This window comes from Corvus hawaiiensis, chromosome 18 (assembly GCF_020740725.1).
Source record: "Corvus hawaiiensis isolate bCorHaw1 chromosome 18, bCorHaw1.pri.cur, whole genome shotgun sequence".
Lineage (NCBI taxonomy): Eukaryota > Metazoa > Chordata > Aves > Passeriformes > Corvidae > Corvus > Corvus hawaiiensis.
Genome location: NC_063230.1, coordinates 10,061,865 through 10,080,766, shown reverse-complemented (window position 1 = coordinate 10,080,766; position 18,902 = coordinate 10,061,865). Strand labels below are relative to the sequence as shown.

Here is an 18,902-nt window from a genome sequence, read left to right as displayed (position 1 = left end):
TTGTCACTGATGGTAACAGAAATCAGATCCCTCCTGGGAACTCAGGCAAGGCTTGCCCTGCCAAGGGTGCTGGGAGGAAACCAGGCATTAATAGATCTTTATCTAACTAGTGCTTTTAAAATACTTTCTCTTTGATCTAACAAGCATTAGGATAATATCCCCCTGTTATGTGCTCTGAATAGTTCCTTAAATATGCTGAAGACCTTTTCCCTATGGAGTTTCCTACAGGAGGCATTTGTTATCCCAGGGGCCCTTGCACATCAGCCCCTCACAGACAGCAGGGAAACATGTCAGGGGCTACAACTGAAACTGTCATCATAACTGAAAGTCTACATTTCCCAAAGTGTATTCCCAACATGAAAACAGCTAAAATCACAATTATATTCCATTGCTCTGTGTAAAATCCAGACTGCTTGCATGGGTTCTAAAGAGAAGCTCTGGAAAACAGCCACTGCACTGGCAGGAGTATTCCTGGAGGGAAGGGCTGTCCCTGTCCTCACTGCCCAGCCTAAGATAGACTGGAAAATGCTCTACAGGTACTGTCAGTGTATTTGTCTAAAAAGCAGCTTCTGGAAAATTTCAAGTTGCAAATTACTTTATAAATCACAAGCCATTTTTCCTTTATCTTGCCAATTTTAATGAAGAAAAACGTTAGCATTTCAATGTACAAAAGTCCAATAAAACATGATTTTTTTCTTTTAAATCAGTGAGTGGGTAAAGTTTGGGTTAAACTTATTCAACAGCAAAAGTCTTCCAATTTCCACTAATAGAATTTTTTTTCTGATTTGACTAGAGGATAATGACAATCCAGAAATAAATAGCTATAAATACATTCATTGTTCCTATTCCAAAAACTCATCACATAGGGAGACATAAAACTGAAATTAACTTGTTTGAGTGTCCCTTTACAATGAGAGATGGGCGAGTTAGAGCAGAGTGACTTGGACAGGAGAGAAAACAAGTAGGGCAGAAATTGGTCCAGTATTGACATTCATGAACATACCAGTTAGCAAAATTCATCCTTTAAATGACACTACTCAGTTGATTTTTTTTATTTGCTTGGGGTATACATAATGAAAGCAGTTTCCTTGGAATCTTTGCTAGGACAGGTATAGCACCCAGAGACACTGTAACCACCCCTTCTGTCTGCATGTGTGTGTGTGTAGTTATATACAGTCATGCACCCACACACACATCCAAGATCCGGCATCGGCGTCCGTCCGTCGTCACTCGTCATTGGCAGCACTCGTTCCTCTCACTTGGCCTTGGTTACGCAGCTGTGGAGAGAGGAAGGGCAATTTCTGCATTAGCAGCTTCTTCAGACAGAGCTCCAAACAGGCTGGGAGATTATCTCCAGGGAAAAGCAGGACAGGGACTCAGAACGCCACCGGGACTGAGAGTCACACCAAAGCAATGCCGGCTCCTGAGGGAATCTCAGTGGCAGCTGTCCTTGGGTAGGACCTGCCCCCAGGGGTGGGAGCAGCTCCCTTCACTGGGGAGCCCACACAGATCAGCGGGAAGTGGCACCCTGGGGCTGGGATGTTACAGCAGTCCCTGTGAGGAACAGCAGCACCAAAGTGCTGGGCACAAGCACCAAGAGCCTGTAACTCCTGGAGAATCTGCTCCCGCAGTAAGGGCTCCAACACAGTTTAGTGCCTGTAAAGACCAGGTGGAACTGGATTTCAAGAACTGAAAGTGGAAGGTGACGCTCCACAGTCTCCCTAAGTGACATGGACCAAGTCTACAGATCGCTTTGCCACTGCGTGTGCAGCAGAGCGATGCTGACGCGTCTGACTGGAGTCCAGAAGGGCTGGGCACCAGGGCTCAGTGCCATCGCCACGACAGCAGCACATCCCACACCTCGGGTGTCTGTGCTGGGGAAGCATCAGGCACCAGCAGGAATTCTGCCCCCGGCCCAAGCACCTGCATCAGTGCCCACCTGGTGTGTCCTGGGCACCATGGGTCAGTCCCACCTGCTGATCGCCACACCACTACCGAGCAGGAGGAAGGTAAGGCCCACATGGGTTATGTGGACATTAAGATGATTTCTGCTAGCAATTCCCATCCAAAAGAACATTAATCCCTCTTCTCCTTTTCCATCCAGCAGTTGACTTACACAGCTCGCTTTGCCTCAGAACCTACAGAGAACTCCTCTAGACGTCCGCAGCCAAAGTGCCTCGAACGGAACCCTTCTTACGCATCTGAAGTGAAATAAAAGGTGAGCTCCACACACAGAACCTGCCGCGCTAGAACCGTGTTAGTATGAGAGAAGGAATGACCTACAGGGCCAGGAACTGCTTCTCCCTAGCCAGGGCCAGGACCAGCTAAAGCTCAGGGGGTTTGGACATGGCATGGCATTTCTTTTTGGCAAGGAGACCTGGGAACTGGAGAGTAGCTGTAAAAAATGCTGCTTGGATTTCTACCAAGGCCACGATGCTCCAGCATGGAATCACTGCTCAGGATACCCGTGTGGCATCTCTACCCTCACACAGGCATTAGAGAGGTTGGTCACAGGGCTTTGGCTGGACCAGATGTTTTCCTACTCTGCACTGATGAGCTGATGCATGTTTCATGGAGCAGAGGTGCTTCTCATCTCCAGCAGCCAGAGACAGAACCCACCAAGTGAAACATAAACAGTGAGAAAAAGATGGACTGGGATAGAGGAACTCTGGAAGAACACTGATGAGGATTCAGAGAGTAACAGAAAGTAAAAAAGCAGAGATCCTGACTATAAAAATCGACTGAAGATGAAGCACAGGAGCAACAAAAGAACTGGAATGTGCACAGAATCCAGAGAAGGATCAGCTCAGAGCAGAAGGAAGAAAGGGTGTTCATGAGAAGGGGAAGAGTACCAGGACACTGTGTGGGAAAGAACATGCACTGCCAGCCCTGCTTTGTGCCTGGTTTAGCTCTCAGCATCACAGAACTGCCTAGTGCAGCCCTGTCCATCCCTGACCACTCTGCAGGGACAGGAGCATGGATGTTACCTGTGTCACACTGAGCACCTCATCCCTGAGCACTCACTTCCCAGAGGTCCTGGCCATAAAACACACTTTGTGGTGTACTGGGGATGTAATGGCAGTTACTGGTGAGCACAATGGATGGAGTAGTTGAATATGAAACAAGATGACAAATTACTTTGGATAAAACCAGCATTCATATTATTTGGCAGTGACATTTTTGCCCTTAGGTTGTTCTCCAATAACGCACTGAACCCATTGAAATTACATCATTTACAGGTGTTTGTAGATACCCCTCTTGCAACAATTGAAAAAACCCCAAGATAGTAGGTCCCCACTCCTCTCACATTTCACAGTATCCACAGAAATCTGGGTTAGTGTAACATCAATACATTTATCTTGTGGGGAAAAAAAAAAAACAAAACCAAAACAACCCAACTTTTTCAACAATACACAAATTCCTGACACTAACATCTTGCACAACAAGCTATTTGCAAAAAACTGTTTGCCTTTGCAAAATGAGAAAATATTAAGTAAATACGTTTGATGTTTAAGAATGAGGATAAATGCTACACCCAGAGACATGTGAGCTGGGTTTGGCTTAAGGTAAGAACTAAAAGAGCAGCAAATATTTTGGAAAAAAAAATATTGAAAAGGAGCTACTTACCAGTGAGAAATGTGAAACAAAACATCCACAGTCCACAGAGACACAAAGGGACAATTTCATCAGGCACACAGGTGTGTCAGGTTCTGCTGCCTCTCTCCAGCACACCTCTGGTGTGCAGTCCTCACTGCCACTACCCTTGCTCAGGGAAACTGGATAAAGTCTGTTTCAGTCCAAATGAAGAACTATGAATGTGCAAAAGGGAACCCTTCTGGCAAAAATCAGTCTACAGAGGACAGCTGTTACGCTTCCTCCTTCACAGACACCTGGCAACAGGTGGCTCTAGGAACAGGATTAGGCATAAATCAGAATTCAAGAAGAAACCCCCGTGATTTGAGAGAACAACTGCCAAAAATCCCCAAATGCCCATGAGAGAGCACAAGGTCTGCAAGAGTGAGTGAACACCAACCTCATCCAAAGCACATTCTGGGGCTGCTGACCCAAACCCTTCAGCTTATGGGAAAAGAACATTTGCTGCTACCAGCTCAGCACAGGATCATGAAGAAACACTTCTTCCAAACCCAGGAAACATCCCTACACAACACAGGCTGTTCCACAGCTTGGAAAGTCCCTGGAGGGCACAAGTGGGAAGGGAGGAGCTGCAGCTGGCTTGGTACCAATAGCAAAGATGCACCAGGCACAGACCACGGAATGTGTCACAGGGCCCCTGTCCACAGCTGGTCTGAAGCCTCGGGCAACCAGGTTAGAGGTGTCTGGAATGAGTCAAAGCATACAAACAGCAAGCTGTAGCTGAAGACACTTTGTGTCTTGGAAGAACCAAGACACTGGAACTGTCTGGGTAACCTGACTGGGTTTAGGGCATGAAGCAATTGTCAAAATGGGAAGGAAATACAACTGCAAATCCACAAACTGCAAAAAACCTGCACAATGCCAGCAGGATTTAACATGGGAAAGGTTCATGCCAAAGGTCATGTTCTGGAAAGACTCTACAGAAGACGGCTTCTTTCCCACCCTGTGGTGGTCCTCTACCTCTGAATGGAAAGAGCAGTGACAGTGCCCTGTGTCTGAGCTTTGTCCCAGACATCAGCCCGCGACACGTCAGGCCACACAGATTTGGTCCTCACAGCCACTAAAGCAGGAAAACTGACATGATCTCAGTTGATTTTACTGACTTTCTCTTTGGAAGTAAAACTTTGGTTTGGTGTGCTAATCAGAAGTGGAACAGCTGACACGTGACACAAACTTGCTTGAAAACATGTTTGAAGAGAAAAAGAAGAAGAAAAAAGTAAAAAGTAAAGAGAAAAAGATCTAGTGATGACTAGAAATGAAACAAAGCAAGACACGTGATGGAACAGGACAGTGACAGCTCTGAGCTCCAACCAAGTGACAAAAAAGCCCTGAATGGGACTTTGTGCAATGGGTGTGGTGCCATAAACACAGAGGCAGTCAGGGCAGACATCCTGCATTTAATGAGATCAGAGCTACCTACCTTACAGCCACTTGCAGCTTGACAGCACAGAATGCAGGAGCTTGAAACACATGGGGCTGCACTCAGGGGGCCACAACGCTCATCAGCAGTTGCTCAAACACACACACACACACACACAGGGATGGACACCACACAACCTGCCTCAGTTTCTGAACAGCTAAATCTGCAGGTAGAAGCACACACACCTGAGCCTTAACAAAAAGCGTTCTTACCGCTTCCAGCTCCTTCTGGGTTTCATCCTCCATTCTCCTAATGTCCTCCATAGTCAGCTCAATCCACTTGTCAATCCAACAGAACAGCTGGCGATGGAAGTTGGTAAATATCCTTTTTTCTTGCTTTAAGAAGATAAACAAGCATTAGATCATAGGTAGGACTTGTTAAAGGCTGGAAAGTGATAGCAGCTGCTCAGTTTGAAGAGTTAAAAATCTTCAGGTGAGTGCTGCTTCACACTGCTACAGGTTCAGCCCCTGCCCCACCCCTGGATCCAATTTAAATTCACCCCATTTCTCAAATGCTTTAACATGGAAAAAAAATGAACAAATACCACTATCAAAAAAGAGTTTCAAGAAAGCTCAGCCATTCACATTACTTGAAAATGATGAAGAACATTGTTAAAATCTGTTCCAGCTCCAAGGTGGCAGCAGTCAAACCAGAACAGCCAATTCCTGAACACTGTGCTTTTTTTTGGTAGAGAATTGTTCTGGTACTACCAGTGAAGCCCCACTTGAAGCAAACCAAGACATAAATGGTTTGACTGGCTGAGGAAATGGACAGGAATTGCCTGGCCGTGAGCAACAGGAAACTGCACTGCTGTTCCTGCTCAACCCCCCACATCAACACAGCCCCACAAGGCAGAAGTACTCACCTTTTGTATAAAGTTTTCGACTTTGTTCTGCAGTCCCCACCACTTAAATTTGATGGTCACCAATTTGTAAGCACACATTTTGGGACACTCCTCATCGGTTGCTAGCTCCTTCTGTTTGGGGTAATAGAAAAGAAGTTTTAATACTTTAAAAGTTTAATTATTAGAAATTATAATTCTAATTAGTGTTTTAGGATGATAAATAATATCATTAATTTGCAGTAAAACAATTCAATTTAACTATGTTGTTATGATAATAAAATAGAATTCTAAGTATTATTACAGAAAAACAACATTCTAATCAGTAACTTGGGGCTGTTGCTGAAAGACTCCCTGTGATTCACTTCCAGGGGCTGCTCAGTTCCTGTGGGGATCTCTGGTGTGGCACACACAGCCCATTCCCTCCTGGGATAGATTCTGGTTGGCACAGGGTACTGGCAAGCTTTGCACAGCTGTTGGGGTGCCACACAGGGGATGTGGTGGGCCACAGGAAATTTGTTCCTCACTTGAGTTGAGCCAAGTTCTGAAGGAACCATGAACTTCATTCTTCACTGATAAAGACTTCATCAGGCTGTAACAACAGTTCCTAGTACCTTCCAGTTTGGCCCCAGAGGTCCTCTCTTCGTCTTAACTGACTGGAATAATGCAGGATCTTCATCAGCTTTGTAGTCCTGTAATATAAAACACTCTGAGAGTCAGAAAACATCACCAGATTCAATATCTCACTGTGTTAAGCTTCTGCTCATGGCTGCCAAACCAATTCCTTGAGTGCTGTGGAGCAGGATGGGTGCAGCAGAGCTGCCAGGCTGACTCCATGGCTCCATCACACCTGCTTCCAACACCACAGCTCTCCAGGGCTGCTCCAGGCCAGAGCTGCCCTGTGCTGTGCACACTGTGACATCTGCACTGTCCCACCGGGTCTGTGACCCCTGAGGGGAGGAGAAGGCAGTAATTCAGCAACCAGAGTCTAATGCTTTTCAGGCTGCAACACATGTCCACTGCTGGGGAGGCAGAACAGCAGGGAAAGAGGCAGAACACGAGGGAAGAAGGCAGAAGCAACTCCCTCACACAATGAGAAACTCTGAGATCCCAGCCTGAGCGAGGGGCAGAGCCCACACAGTACTGCCTCACTGTGGACAGCTCTGCTCACCCCCTGTGTATGGGGGGAAAGCCAATGGGTACAGAGCTGAAAGGGACAAATGCTTCCAACAGATGGATTTACTTAATTTACTGATGAGGGGCATGAAAATGGTTATTTGATAAAGATGCTGCCATGGAAACTAGGAAAGGATTAAAAATTCTGGGCTCAGTGAAAACAAGTAAGGTTTATAGTGTATATGAAAAACCTTTATGCAAGATTACCATTACACCCTCACAACCCAACTGTAACAATTTAAGTTGCTTCAAAGCAGAACAAATGCTTGGTAGGTACTACAGAAAAGCCCAAGAAATTTTAGCAAAGTTTAAAGTCTCATTTTTAAATAAAGTTACAGTGAGGACAAAATCTGCAGAACATGGAGTGAAAGAAACACCTCCAAAAGAAGCAGCTCCTGGCTGCTCAAGACCACATCAGTTTTCAGCTCCATATTCTTCCATCAGCACAGAGAAACAAAGGCTACTTCTAGACTAAATTCTGAATCCACAGAGAAAAGCTACACATATTAACAGCTAATGCTTCCACAGACATTCTGACATTTACAAAAACCTACTGCAAGCCAAATGGAGCTGAAAAATCTGGGAAGTCCTCTCAGAGGAATCCGATCTCACTTACAGAACATCAGCTGTCACACTTTCTTCTCCCCAGTTTTCTCTCATTGCTCCCAGTTCTTTTAACATACCTACCTACACTGTATATTAAAACAGACTGAAGAAACCCTAATTTATCTAGGAAGCACTACTAGGTGTTCAGACAAACTTCCATATTGAGGACTCAAACATATATTTTAGGAATTGAGCAGATATTTCCTAGAAGCAGCCAAGTGAGTAAAGACATTTCAATCCCATTGCTAATCAGTGTTTTATGAACTTCCACAAATCAGGAGTCTCCTCTAGTTCTCCCTCTAAGCTGAAACAACATTCCAGTTTGAAGAACCCTCACAAGAGTCAGCCAGTCTCAGCAGGGGCTGCCATGGTGCTCCACAACCCTTCACCTGCCTCAGAGGACAGCCCAAAGAACCAGCACGAGCACTGCACAGAAACACTTAAACATTTAAAGTTTTGAATTATTATAATTGCAGAAAGACTACAAGCCCTATTTGTCACCTGAATTTTAGTAAAACCCACTTATTTATGATTGCACTGTAATAAAGCACATGTCCTTTCCACAGACATCCCAAAGAGCAAATACATAGCAGAACACAATATTCAGGCCTGACTCACTTCCCAGTGCACTGAGCACAGCACTGAGCCAGAGCCACTGGCTGTGTCTGAGACCGACTGCTCCGGAAGCCCTGTGGGGAGCGAGGGAGCCACAGAGCTCACAGGGCTGGCCACCAGCTGCAGACTTCTCATCTCACAAGCTATTTCCAAATACTGTGGGAGAGGACAGCTGCAGCCCACTGGAATCCTCAGGCTCTGCATTGTCCTGGAGGCTCAATGTGATACGCTTCTTAAAAATTATTTTTTAACAATCCTTGCGTGGAAAAAAAAAAGTAATCTTCTTTACATTTAAATCACCTTTAAGATACCTATGCAAATGCTGCAGCAGAATGTTTTTACAGAAATATATTGAATGTTTTAAATTACTGATCATGACTGCCTTCTAAAAATTTCACTCAAGCACTGGATGGAAGACATGGAAGTGGATCAGGCTATAGCAATGGATAAACAATTTTGCTCTATGTCACTAATTGCTGGCAGAACTGCTGCTGGTTTGGGGCAGCCCTGTGCCAAACAGAAACACAAGAATCCCACATCTTAGTGCCACTTGCAAACAAAACCAGGTACTGCATTGAGACAACCCCGAATTTATTTTCACTGTGTGAACATCCTGCCAAGGCAGAGCTCACACTGTGGTGGTGTGGGGCATGAGGCATTTCAACTCAGCTACATGTGCAGCCTTGGTCTGCCTGGTTTATGGAGGGGAATGATTTGTCTGGATACCCCAGGGACACTCAAGTCCACGTGATGCTGTAACCTGTCATCCTACCTCCCACTGCACAGGGACACTGGTAAAAACCAACTGTGCTCTTGCATTTAGGACCCACATACAAATAACCACAGCTGGAAACACTGGGGAAGAAAATGTTATCTATGAGTAAAACGTAGGAGTGAAAACAGAAATTCCAAGAAAATAGATGAGTCATGGTAACGTTTTCTATGCTCGAGGCAGAAGCTTTGAACCAAGACCTTTTAGAACTCAGTTAACCCAAATCTTGTTAAGGACAGGGAAAACCCTTTATAGACTAAAGCCTAGATGGACAGGAGAGCATTGTAGGAACTCTTCTCTACACACAGATCCTACCAGCTTGCAGGGAAGACGACTGGACTAGAGCCAAAGTACAAATAAACAACAGTTCTTTGCAGAGTTTAAGGAAAATATCTGTGCAGCAAGAGCTTAACTCCTGACAACAACAAGTCTTTCTTAGGAAGAAAAACAGGCAGCTGCTGGAGCAAATATTACAGCTCAAACCCCTGAAGCCCTCTGGAAAGGCAGACAGGCAAACATCCGCCGGCAGCAGCATAACAAGACAGAGGAGCAAAACTATTTCAAAGAAATACACAAATATCATTTCACAGGCAGTTTCTGCTCAAATTCTCAATATAACAGGCATGACAGCAATCATCTATTATAAAGAATGATTAAGAGAGACCATGAACCACATACAGTAAAAGTAATATCACAACAAACCCAGAATCTGGGCACTTCTTTTTCATTCTCCTGTCTCATTCTCAGTCTTTAGACATGCTCAGTGTAGTAACAGTGCTCCTGAGAACTCATGGTTCACTATCAAGTAGTATAATTATCCAAGTCTGATGCCTGATCTGCAAATCCATGAAAATGGAACTGGACATGGAGTGGCATCACACTAACTAGATAGGTGGACACAAATTCTGACTTTCCAGCTCAATACTGCATTAGTGTTTTAAACAAGAGAACGTACATAGTACTGGTGTTATTGACCAAAAACTCACATACAGTTCCTGTGGAAGGAAACACCTACCAGCACTTCCCTCCAACATCATCCACAGCTCTGTGAGTGCTCATTCACAGCACAACAGATGATCAAAATCAGGTTTATCCAAGTATGTCATATTCCCAACTCAGTGCATGACTCCCATGGCTTATAACTGAAACAGTCACCAGCACTACTGTACACTGCACTGACACGCAGCCCTGTGTTTTAGGTAGGTTTAGCTAAATGGCTTTTAATAAAAAATGTCTTGCAATCACTCCCATCTCCTGAAGAGTCCTGCAGCTACAGCACAGCTATCAGGGGAGCCATTGCCTGAAATCACCTTTAAAAGAATGCCAAGGTTCAAATGAGAAATGAAATCAGCCTGGCTATCACGGACACACATCACGGTGCCGTGCCCTGAACGAGAAGTTAAAGGTCTCCAGGAAGGAGGCTGGAAGAGATGAATATTTATAAACACCCAGGACAGGATGCAAAAGCCTGACTTAGGGATAGAAAACAAAAAGAGGGGCAAAAAACTAAAAGCACATCGTATTTATACACAGATAGGCTGTTCAATGGGATGTCATTGCACAATGATTCCAAGGTTCAGCACTAATAACGTGGAGCTGTTTAGCTGCCTATCATGTGATAAATTAAGTCTGAAATGGGACAGATCCACCTATCAAGCTCTTTCACTTGAGAATATTTTAACACTTCCTTGCAGACTACAGAAGAGCATTTCCTATATTCCAATATATTTCCTTAAACTGTAGAACAAGGGTTAGCACACAGAAATCCAAACTCTTAAGGCATGTGTAATTTGATTTGTACAAAATCGTAATTTTAGAACTTTCTTTCAAGCAATATAATAAAGATCCACTACGACCTAAACAAAACATTTAATGTCTTCATTAAATACAAAAATAGCTATAAACCTACTTTCAATTTGTTTTCACTACACTCTACTTTTCTACAAATTGTTTCCAAAAACCACAGCCTCTTCTGATGTTAATTGAGTGTTCATTTTTGCTTACACTTTAAAAAGTCTTTCTCTCCTGGGAAGTCACTTCTATATACAAACAACACAGAGTGACACAGTCTGCATGCTGGAGATGATTAAAAGGCGGCAGGGTTAAATGTATATCTCAAGAAAGTCACAGATGTCACCCACATTATTTCTACACATACTTAAATGAGCATGAGCCAGCACATGCATGCCATTAGTAGCTTAAAAAAATTGGTATTTTCATATTTATCCTGATTGTAGCTCTGAAACAAGTTAACTGCTGCACCACAGGAGGGTGGACAAGGTTCATTCACAGAACAAAAGGATACATCTGGAATACATGAAAACTTTTTCAACATTGCTGGATTTTATACCTACATAGTTCTGTTCTATAGTTTATACATATACATAGTTCTATTCTTTCAGTTCTACTGTTACCCAAGGTCATACATTTCAGTTGCTTTTCCAGGTAAAACTATGTTTGAGAAGATAAATGTACAAATAAAACTTTCCTTTGGCAACACTGACTATTCTTTTTCCCTAAAAAATGGAGCAGACAAAAAAACCCCACCCAGCCACTTAGAATGATAATTCTCAAACAAATATCGTAACAAAAAAAACACCCAAAAAACCATACAAAGCACATGATTTCAGACCTCACCCCACAGAGTGAACTGGTTATTGCTTGACTATCACAGAACAAAGATGCAGAAACTGCAGGAAAAGAACATCTGGACAAATAGAACACAAGAAAAACAGATGATGCTTTTTAGGGGACATTTACTTTCCAAGACCAGCAGCCTTCTCTGAAGGCACAAAGCCAGCACATCAGTCTTGGCAATTTTGTTATGATGTAGCTGAACTTCCAAAAAAAAAAAAAAAAAATTCAAGTTCCATTACCTAAACTTGATGAAGATATCAGCATAAATATAAAGTCTCTCCTGAAGTCTTAAGAATTGAAGAGAGAAAAGATAAAGGCCACAAAATGCAGACCTTTATAACAGAAGAGACTCCAAGTGTGGGTGCCAGAGAATTCCTGATGTCTAATCCCAGAAGGAGAAAACAGGTAAACAGCCAGGTATGAATCTGCAGGGAACTCGGAGTTACCAGTGTCTGCTAAGAGTTTAAGCACAAAGCCAGGCTTTGGTTAATGAGTTAGGACTCTGCAAAACTGAGTTTCTGCGAGATAAAAAGGAAATAAAAACTTGAATCACATGGTGAAAATTAATCCCAAGTATTCCTACACAAGAATGGGCTATACTGTGAGTTTGAATCTGAAAATATCTGCTCAAAATATTTGCGAAAAGTGGAAATGGTGCTAGAAGTTAATAAAAAGGAAATAGAAATGCAGAAACATTAGAAGAGACTTAAGACTCTTGATGAGACCACTCTGCACTCAGTTTTGATACTCTGTAGGTCAAATACACAAAAGAAAAAAAAGAGGATAATGTACTGAAAATAGTTCCAAGGAAGTCCTCTCCCCAGAATGGAGGATATCCAAGTATCTACTTTCAAAAAATAACAGTTAAATAGTATAAAGAGTCTCTCCTTGCACACAACCACAACAATCAAATCACACTTATTGTGCAAACACAGTCTCCATATTAGTGCCTACCATCTCCCTACTGTCCAAAAAATATTGCACATCCAACAGTCCAGCTGTTACAATTTAACAAACCAGACAACAGCCCCAGCAGATCCAGGTGTGCAGAAAAAATCAGCAGTAAAAACAAAGAAGTAACGCAGGCACATAAATGAATGATTCTGTTCAAGACACTTTTCATGTCTCTGTTGGGTGAAATCCACACCATTTTAGATTATTCACTATCAACACACAGCTCAAGTGGAATCAGCTGCATGCTACATCCCAATCCCAGTAGCTGAACATTTACTTACTCCTGGTTCTACTTGAGTTCTATCTGCAATGTCAATATGGACAACCTCAACACTCTTCCATGTGTTTGGATCTAAATTGTGAACCTGCAAAAAAACAAAAAGAAATTATTCCCATGCTGGGAATCACCATGTATGTGCCAGGGAGTTTTTCAGGATGCTGTAAAGGCAGCATTCTCCAAACCTACCCTTTCTTCCTCTGCCTCTCTCAAAGAGAATGATCTCCACAATTACAGTTTAATTCACTCGCTAATCAATTTTAAACCAGCACAAAGCCTTCACTTCTTGTGCATTCAGGAAACCTGGATTTAAGATTAAGCTGTATTCATCTGTCACATTTGTTAGCGCCAACGAAATCAAGCTCTGATTAGAACCATTACCCGTTCCACAATCTGCAGGAACTTCTTGAGCTAGAAAGAAGTTGCATAAATTCCAATTGCAAATATGCAGATTCCAATAACCTGAAGGATCTCATAGGCTCCCTGAATCATAGGACTGCCTTGAAGGTGGACCAGGTGTAGTCTGAGGGCGTATCAAGGTCTGAGGACAGAATCAGCTCCACACCTGTGGTCTGTCCAGCACACCTAAACTCAGTTACAGCCAGCAGAGCTGTCCAAGGAACAATCCCCCTCTGTGCAGCACACCGAGGGCTACAGCTTGCCCAAGCACTGGAAACAGACTGACAACTAGTCCTCTCTGGATGGTTTATCAATGTTTGTCACTACAGATCAAAATTTTCCTGAAGTGACACGTGAACCAAACTGACTGTCTGGGGAGGAAAACAAGAATGTTGCCAGCTGGGACAATTTACAGAGGAAGCTTCAACACATAACTGCAGAGTGTACACAGATCAACCCCAATGGTCTTGTGAAACCTGTTGTAAAACCTGCTTTCAAATAAACTTGTCAGGCTAACTATCAGTAGCACATCTAAGGTAAAAGAACATGAAACAAAAAAAAAAGGATTTGCTGAAAAGTTACTTAAATATTTGAATGAGAATCAAGCATCTGTATTGACCTCTAAACATAAAAACCAAACCCCTTCTCCTGTCCCTGGACCTCCTTGGATGAGACAGCTTGACCTGAAAAATGCTTTTCCTGCTTTACTCGCTGGTCAGGCATTGAGATGCCTGATTTTGCAGTAATTATCCAACATTACCAGGTATAAAATACTTTATCTGGACTAATTGTACAACTGCATTAAGGTTTGGTATCCAAACCCCAACTCACATTCTCTGTTGTTCCCAAATCTGGTTTATGCCAGGTCTCAATTTTTATGAAGAAGTCATCTTTCATGTATTCATTCTGTAAGAATTAAAAGCAAAAAGCACAAGTCTGATTACACCTCTCTGCTCTAAGTTTAGATAAATGGTATCTACATACAAGCCCCTACTAATCTCCAACTAGCAACACAATCTACTTAAATTACCAGAGAAACAGACCCCTTACCTACACACAGAAATAGGTACATGATAATCTTAAACTAGAGCAGTGAGTACTAAATTAAAACCAGTCATGTTTAAGAAATCCAGCTCTACCTGTGCACATCAATAGAAATAACCCTGCCATTTGCTGTCCTGCTTCCTCAACCCTGAAGTTCTTTACCTCTATATTCAATGAATTTTCAAATTATTAATCCTGCAGTTAGATGTTACTGTACAGCACAATTACAATCATAAAGCTGGATCATAATGGTCCAGCTGCCACCAAATTGTTCATCTAAACACAATGGCAGAGCCCTGCTGATTCCAGAAGTCAGAGGGCACACACCTGTGAGCACAGGTATCATGATGAGTCAAGCTCAACAGTTCAAACTCACTTGCTACTCCTCGTGTCACATCCACCTAGTAACAATCTAAACCATGTTTGCAAGTGAGCAGATAAAGAAGTTTAACATTTAACTTAGAAGTTTTCATTAAACAGGTCACCAAAACATGTAAAATGGCATTCTTAATGATGTGCCTGTCATGCATCTTAAAAAAACAAACCCAAATCCTGAGCTGTGCTGATCCATTTAAATTTCCAGTTACCCCCTTTTAACTGAGGCAGGAATTCACTTGACAGCAGTGGCATTTCAGACAGGTAAGGACTGATTCCATTTCACTGCTCTTCCTGCATTCAGGAGTGTAGAAGCCTCTGATACGTTGCTTTTCCCCTCCCACTTTTTTTAGCATTATATCTTACCAGGATAGACATTATGCATCTGTAATGGTAATTAAAGGCATAAAAGAAATGAAAATGAAATCATTTCTCTGACAAATTACAGTTCTAATTATAGCCACATGCAGACAAATAAAGTAACAGGGAGGTCTACACCAGGAGTCCTAGCAAGGCCCATATGAAAGGCTGGAGCCAGGCAATTGTAGTGGTAGTAGCAGACAAAACAGATCTCAAAAAACCCCAATATACAACTGGTAGGATTTCAAATACTCACTGTCACAACTGGTGCCGTCAGAAACACGTGCAATGAAAAGGAAAAGAAAACACAGAGCATTATTAGATACAATTGTTTCTGAAAGGTCTCACACGTAACAGCACCAACAACAGAACACACATGGGGAGACTCACTTGTTCTACAGTAGGGATACGCATTCCAGGCCTTCTCATGGAACACCAGGGAGCCTTCTGGAGCAATCATCCTTACAAACCCAGGGACTTTACTGGGAAAACAAATATGGACAACGTGTTTAAAGTTCTGCCAGCTGAAATTCCTCATTGGTTTCTTCCACTCCAATAAGAAAGGCACATTCTAACCAAGCATTTGAGGGGTTATGATGTACGTTGTCACCTGCAGTGAAATACAGAGGAACTTCAAAAACCTTCCTGATCACAACATAATTAAGAAAATAAAGGGAAAGGTAATAATGAGGCAATTGTGAGTGAGCTGTGTGATCATGATGAAAGCTGTGCTATCCTTCCTCTTGCAAAGCAGTAAAGACACCTGCTGAGGAAGAGCAATGCACAGAGCTCTCACCTCCAGCTCCCTGGCAAGCAGCTCCTGACCTGCAGCAGGAACCTTATGTCTCACTCATTTCTGACTCCAGTCTAGAGCAAGCAAACACAATTTGTCCCAGACAAATCTCCCACATACTTAAAATCCACCGCATTTCACATTTTCCCACTCACCAGAGCACTCATGCACAATTCAGCAAATTACAAAGTGGCAGGAAAACACAGGCAAGTGTCCCAGAATAGCAAACAATGCAAGGCTACCTTCACCTTTAAACATTTCTTGGTCAATATCAAGGGATTACAACGTGCATCAAGGCTCTTCTCACCTCTTTAAATGATAGATTTTGTGAGTATATTGTCCCTTCTCGCCATCCTTTTCATAAGGCTCATTTTTTAAGACCTGAATTCCTTCCCCACCTCCTGTTTCGTTTTTGCTGGCTTCTGCCACAGAATAAAGCTGCCCAACTTGATACTGAAAAGGGAAGAGAAGTCAAATGTCAGCATCAAAGTTGGCCAAAATTTCTAACACATAAAAAAAACTAGCTGTTTCCTGTGAAAATTGGGTAGTACAAAAAAGATCATCAACAAAGTAAAATACACCATATAAAAGATATTTAGTAAACTCTGACAACTTTTTGGCAAACACCTCTCTGCAGCTCACAAACACCAGGTCTGCACCCAGGGTGTTCCACAACAACCCAACACTTTGGTGCACACCATAATTGTTATGCTTCATTTTTCCTATCCTAAGAGCAAAGTGTATTTGTCGCTCTCTGCCGCATCAAGAAATATCAATTTCGAGTTTACAGATTTTGAGATGACCGATTTCCAGCTCTGAGCCTTCCCAGTTCACACTTTCAACCAACTAAATACTGCCCTTCCAGGCCCCAGGAAATGCACACTGCAGAGCAAGTGTAATGTTTCCCTCAGAAGTACGTTCGACGCCCTGTCGTGACAGACATCCTATCACGACTCTCGTTTAAATGTACCTCGGTGCCATCTGAATTGCTGGCTTCAGATCTGGGAAGACAATTCCTACACCTGTGGCTTCAGGAAAAGGCTTGGAGTCCCTCAGTGCCAGATCAGCAGTAATGTGCTGCCCCAGGGCACCACTGCATTGCTGGCAGTGGAGGGCTCAGAACACCGCAGGGCTCTGTGCTGCATTTGCTTCCTTGGGAATTCCTTGACCAGAGCAGGGCTCACACCTGTGTCACTGGTCTCTGTCAGGCAGGGTAGCCACAGCACAGGGAACGTTTGGACCCAGGCTGGTCAGATTTCTGACACAAAATCCCCTCCCACCCCTCAGCCTGAATAAAGCAGGGAGGATCAGGACATACCTCTTGCACTGAGCAAGGTAAAACCACTCGGCTGAAAGAGGAAAAGAGAAAATTCAATAAAATTAATCATTAGACTTCACCTGCAGATAACAGATATAACACAGATGTTCAAGAAAGAAGTGTCAAAAGGAGCCAATTCGAGTCTTCTCTTCAGAAATCTCTGTGACAGGGGGGCTTTGGATAAAATGCAACAAACCCAAGTGAAATTCAATGCCAGACACACTACAAAACGAAAAACAAGGGGTGGAAGATGGTAGAAGCTGCACAAAAGAGCCAGGAAATCTGGGTTCTACTTCCAGCTCTGTCACAATAACTTTGTGTTATGCTAAATTTGTTTATAAACTTTTGAACCTACACATTACCTTTACTGCCAGTGAGGCTACAGTTACAGGACTTTGCAGTCATTAGCAGCCAAAAGGTGGGACAGAGAAACAAACCAGCTTGTAGTTTGCGGCAGGAGCCCCCACGGGAAAGATCTACCCAGCGGCGGGGAGCTCCCGGTGTCACCAGAACAGGGAACCGGGAGCGGGGAAGGGCTCCGGCCCCACTCCGGGGCTGTCGCCACTGCCACCCGAGCTGCTTTCTAAGAAAAACGGGGAGGAATCTCCCGTGACCCGTGCGCTCCGCAGGGACCCGCGGGATGGAGTTCGAGGAGCTGCCGGTGCGGGGCCGCGGCTCTCCCGCTCCGGGCAGGGACCGCCCGGCACCGCTCGGGCCGCGTCCCCGCGCTGTCGAACGGCCCTTCCCGTGACGGCGGCCCCGGCGCACGGAGGAGCGGAGCGGCCCCGCGCCCCGGAGGGAGCGGCCACCCCGGGGCCCCACGGCAGGAGCGGCGCGGGCGGGCCCCGGCGGCGGCGGGCGCGGCCGAGGGAGACCCGGCGGGGCGCGGCCCGGGCGGGGCGGCGGCGGTCGCTGTAGCGATGCCGGCGGCCGCGATAGCGGCGGCCCCGGTGCCGGCCGGCCCCGGCGCCCTCCCCCCGCCCCGGGCTGTCCCCGCCGCCCCCACTCACAACTCCTTGATCAGCACCATCTTCCCGCCGCTCCGCGCACGCGCCGCTCCCGAGCCAGGCCCCGCCCCCGCCGCTCGGCCAATCGCGCTCGCGCCTCGCCCGGAGGCGCGCACGCGCTGGAAGCAGCCAATCCGAGGGCGCGCAGCTCCCGCGAGCGCACACCTCACCTGTCAGCGGCCAATCAAAACGCGCCGCCGGTGCGCATCGCCATCTCGTAGTTGCCGGCGTAGTGACGTCATCGCCCGGCGCCGCACGCGGGGGGCCGGCGGGGGGGCCCGGGGCAGCGGGGAGGGAGGGCGGGGCCGGGCTGAGCCGGGCTGGGACGCGCTGCCGGCGGTACCGGGCACCGAGCACCGAGCGCGGCCCTGCACGGCAGCGGGACGGGCCTTACGCACCGCCCAGCGGGCGGGGAACGGCCCGTGCCGGACACCGCAGTTTGCCCCCTCGGCGGTGTCGGGCCCTCACTGACCGGCGCCGCTGCCGAATGGGGTCACCCCAGCGCCTTCCCAGCGTGTGGGAAGTGAGAAGCTGCAGTGCTGATGAATTTCGGGGAGCCCGGGTCCCTGCCTTGGGTCCCGCTGTCCCCCACGGCCTTTCCCCGCTCTCACACCGAGCACCGGGTGCGGCACCGTCGCTGCCATCACCATCGCT

At 45.2% G+C, this 18,902-nt stretch overlaps 1 protein-coding gene across 2 annotated transcripts; it reads right to left on the bottom strand.

Moving 5' to 3' along the window:
- Positions 1 to 613: 613 nt before the first annotated feature.
- On the bottom strand, positions 614 to 18,314 carry PITPNB (phosphatidylinositol transfer protein beta). Of its 2 annotated transcripts, XM_048322817.1 has the most exons (12): positions 18,252 to 18,314; positions 17,242 to 17,272; positions 16,231 to 16,376; positions 15,521 to 15,612; positions 15,387 to 15,394; positions 14,183 to 14,257; positions 12,957 to 13,040; positions 6,530 to 6,607; positions 5,940 to 6,050; positions 5,287 to 5,409; positions 2,117 to 2,201; positions 614 to 1,277 (listed from the first exon to the last, which is right to left on the bottom strand). In XM_048322817.1, the coding sequence occupies exons 1-11, from the start codon at positions 18,269 to 18,271 to the stop codon at positions 2,154 to 2,156; spliced, it is 816 nt and encodes a 271-aa protein (XP_048178774.1). In that variant the 5' UTR covers positions 18,272 to 18,314; the 3' UTR covers positions 614 to 1,277; positions 2,117 to 2,153. The 2 variants fall into 2 exon arrangements, with proteins under 2 accessions (XP_048178774.1, XP_048178773.1); XM_048322816.1 differs by lacking the exon at positions 2,117 to 2,201.
- Between the last annotated feature and the right edge of the window lie 588 nt (positions 18,315 to 18,902).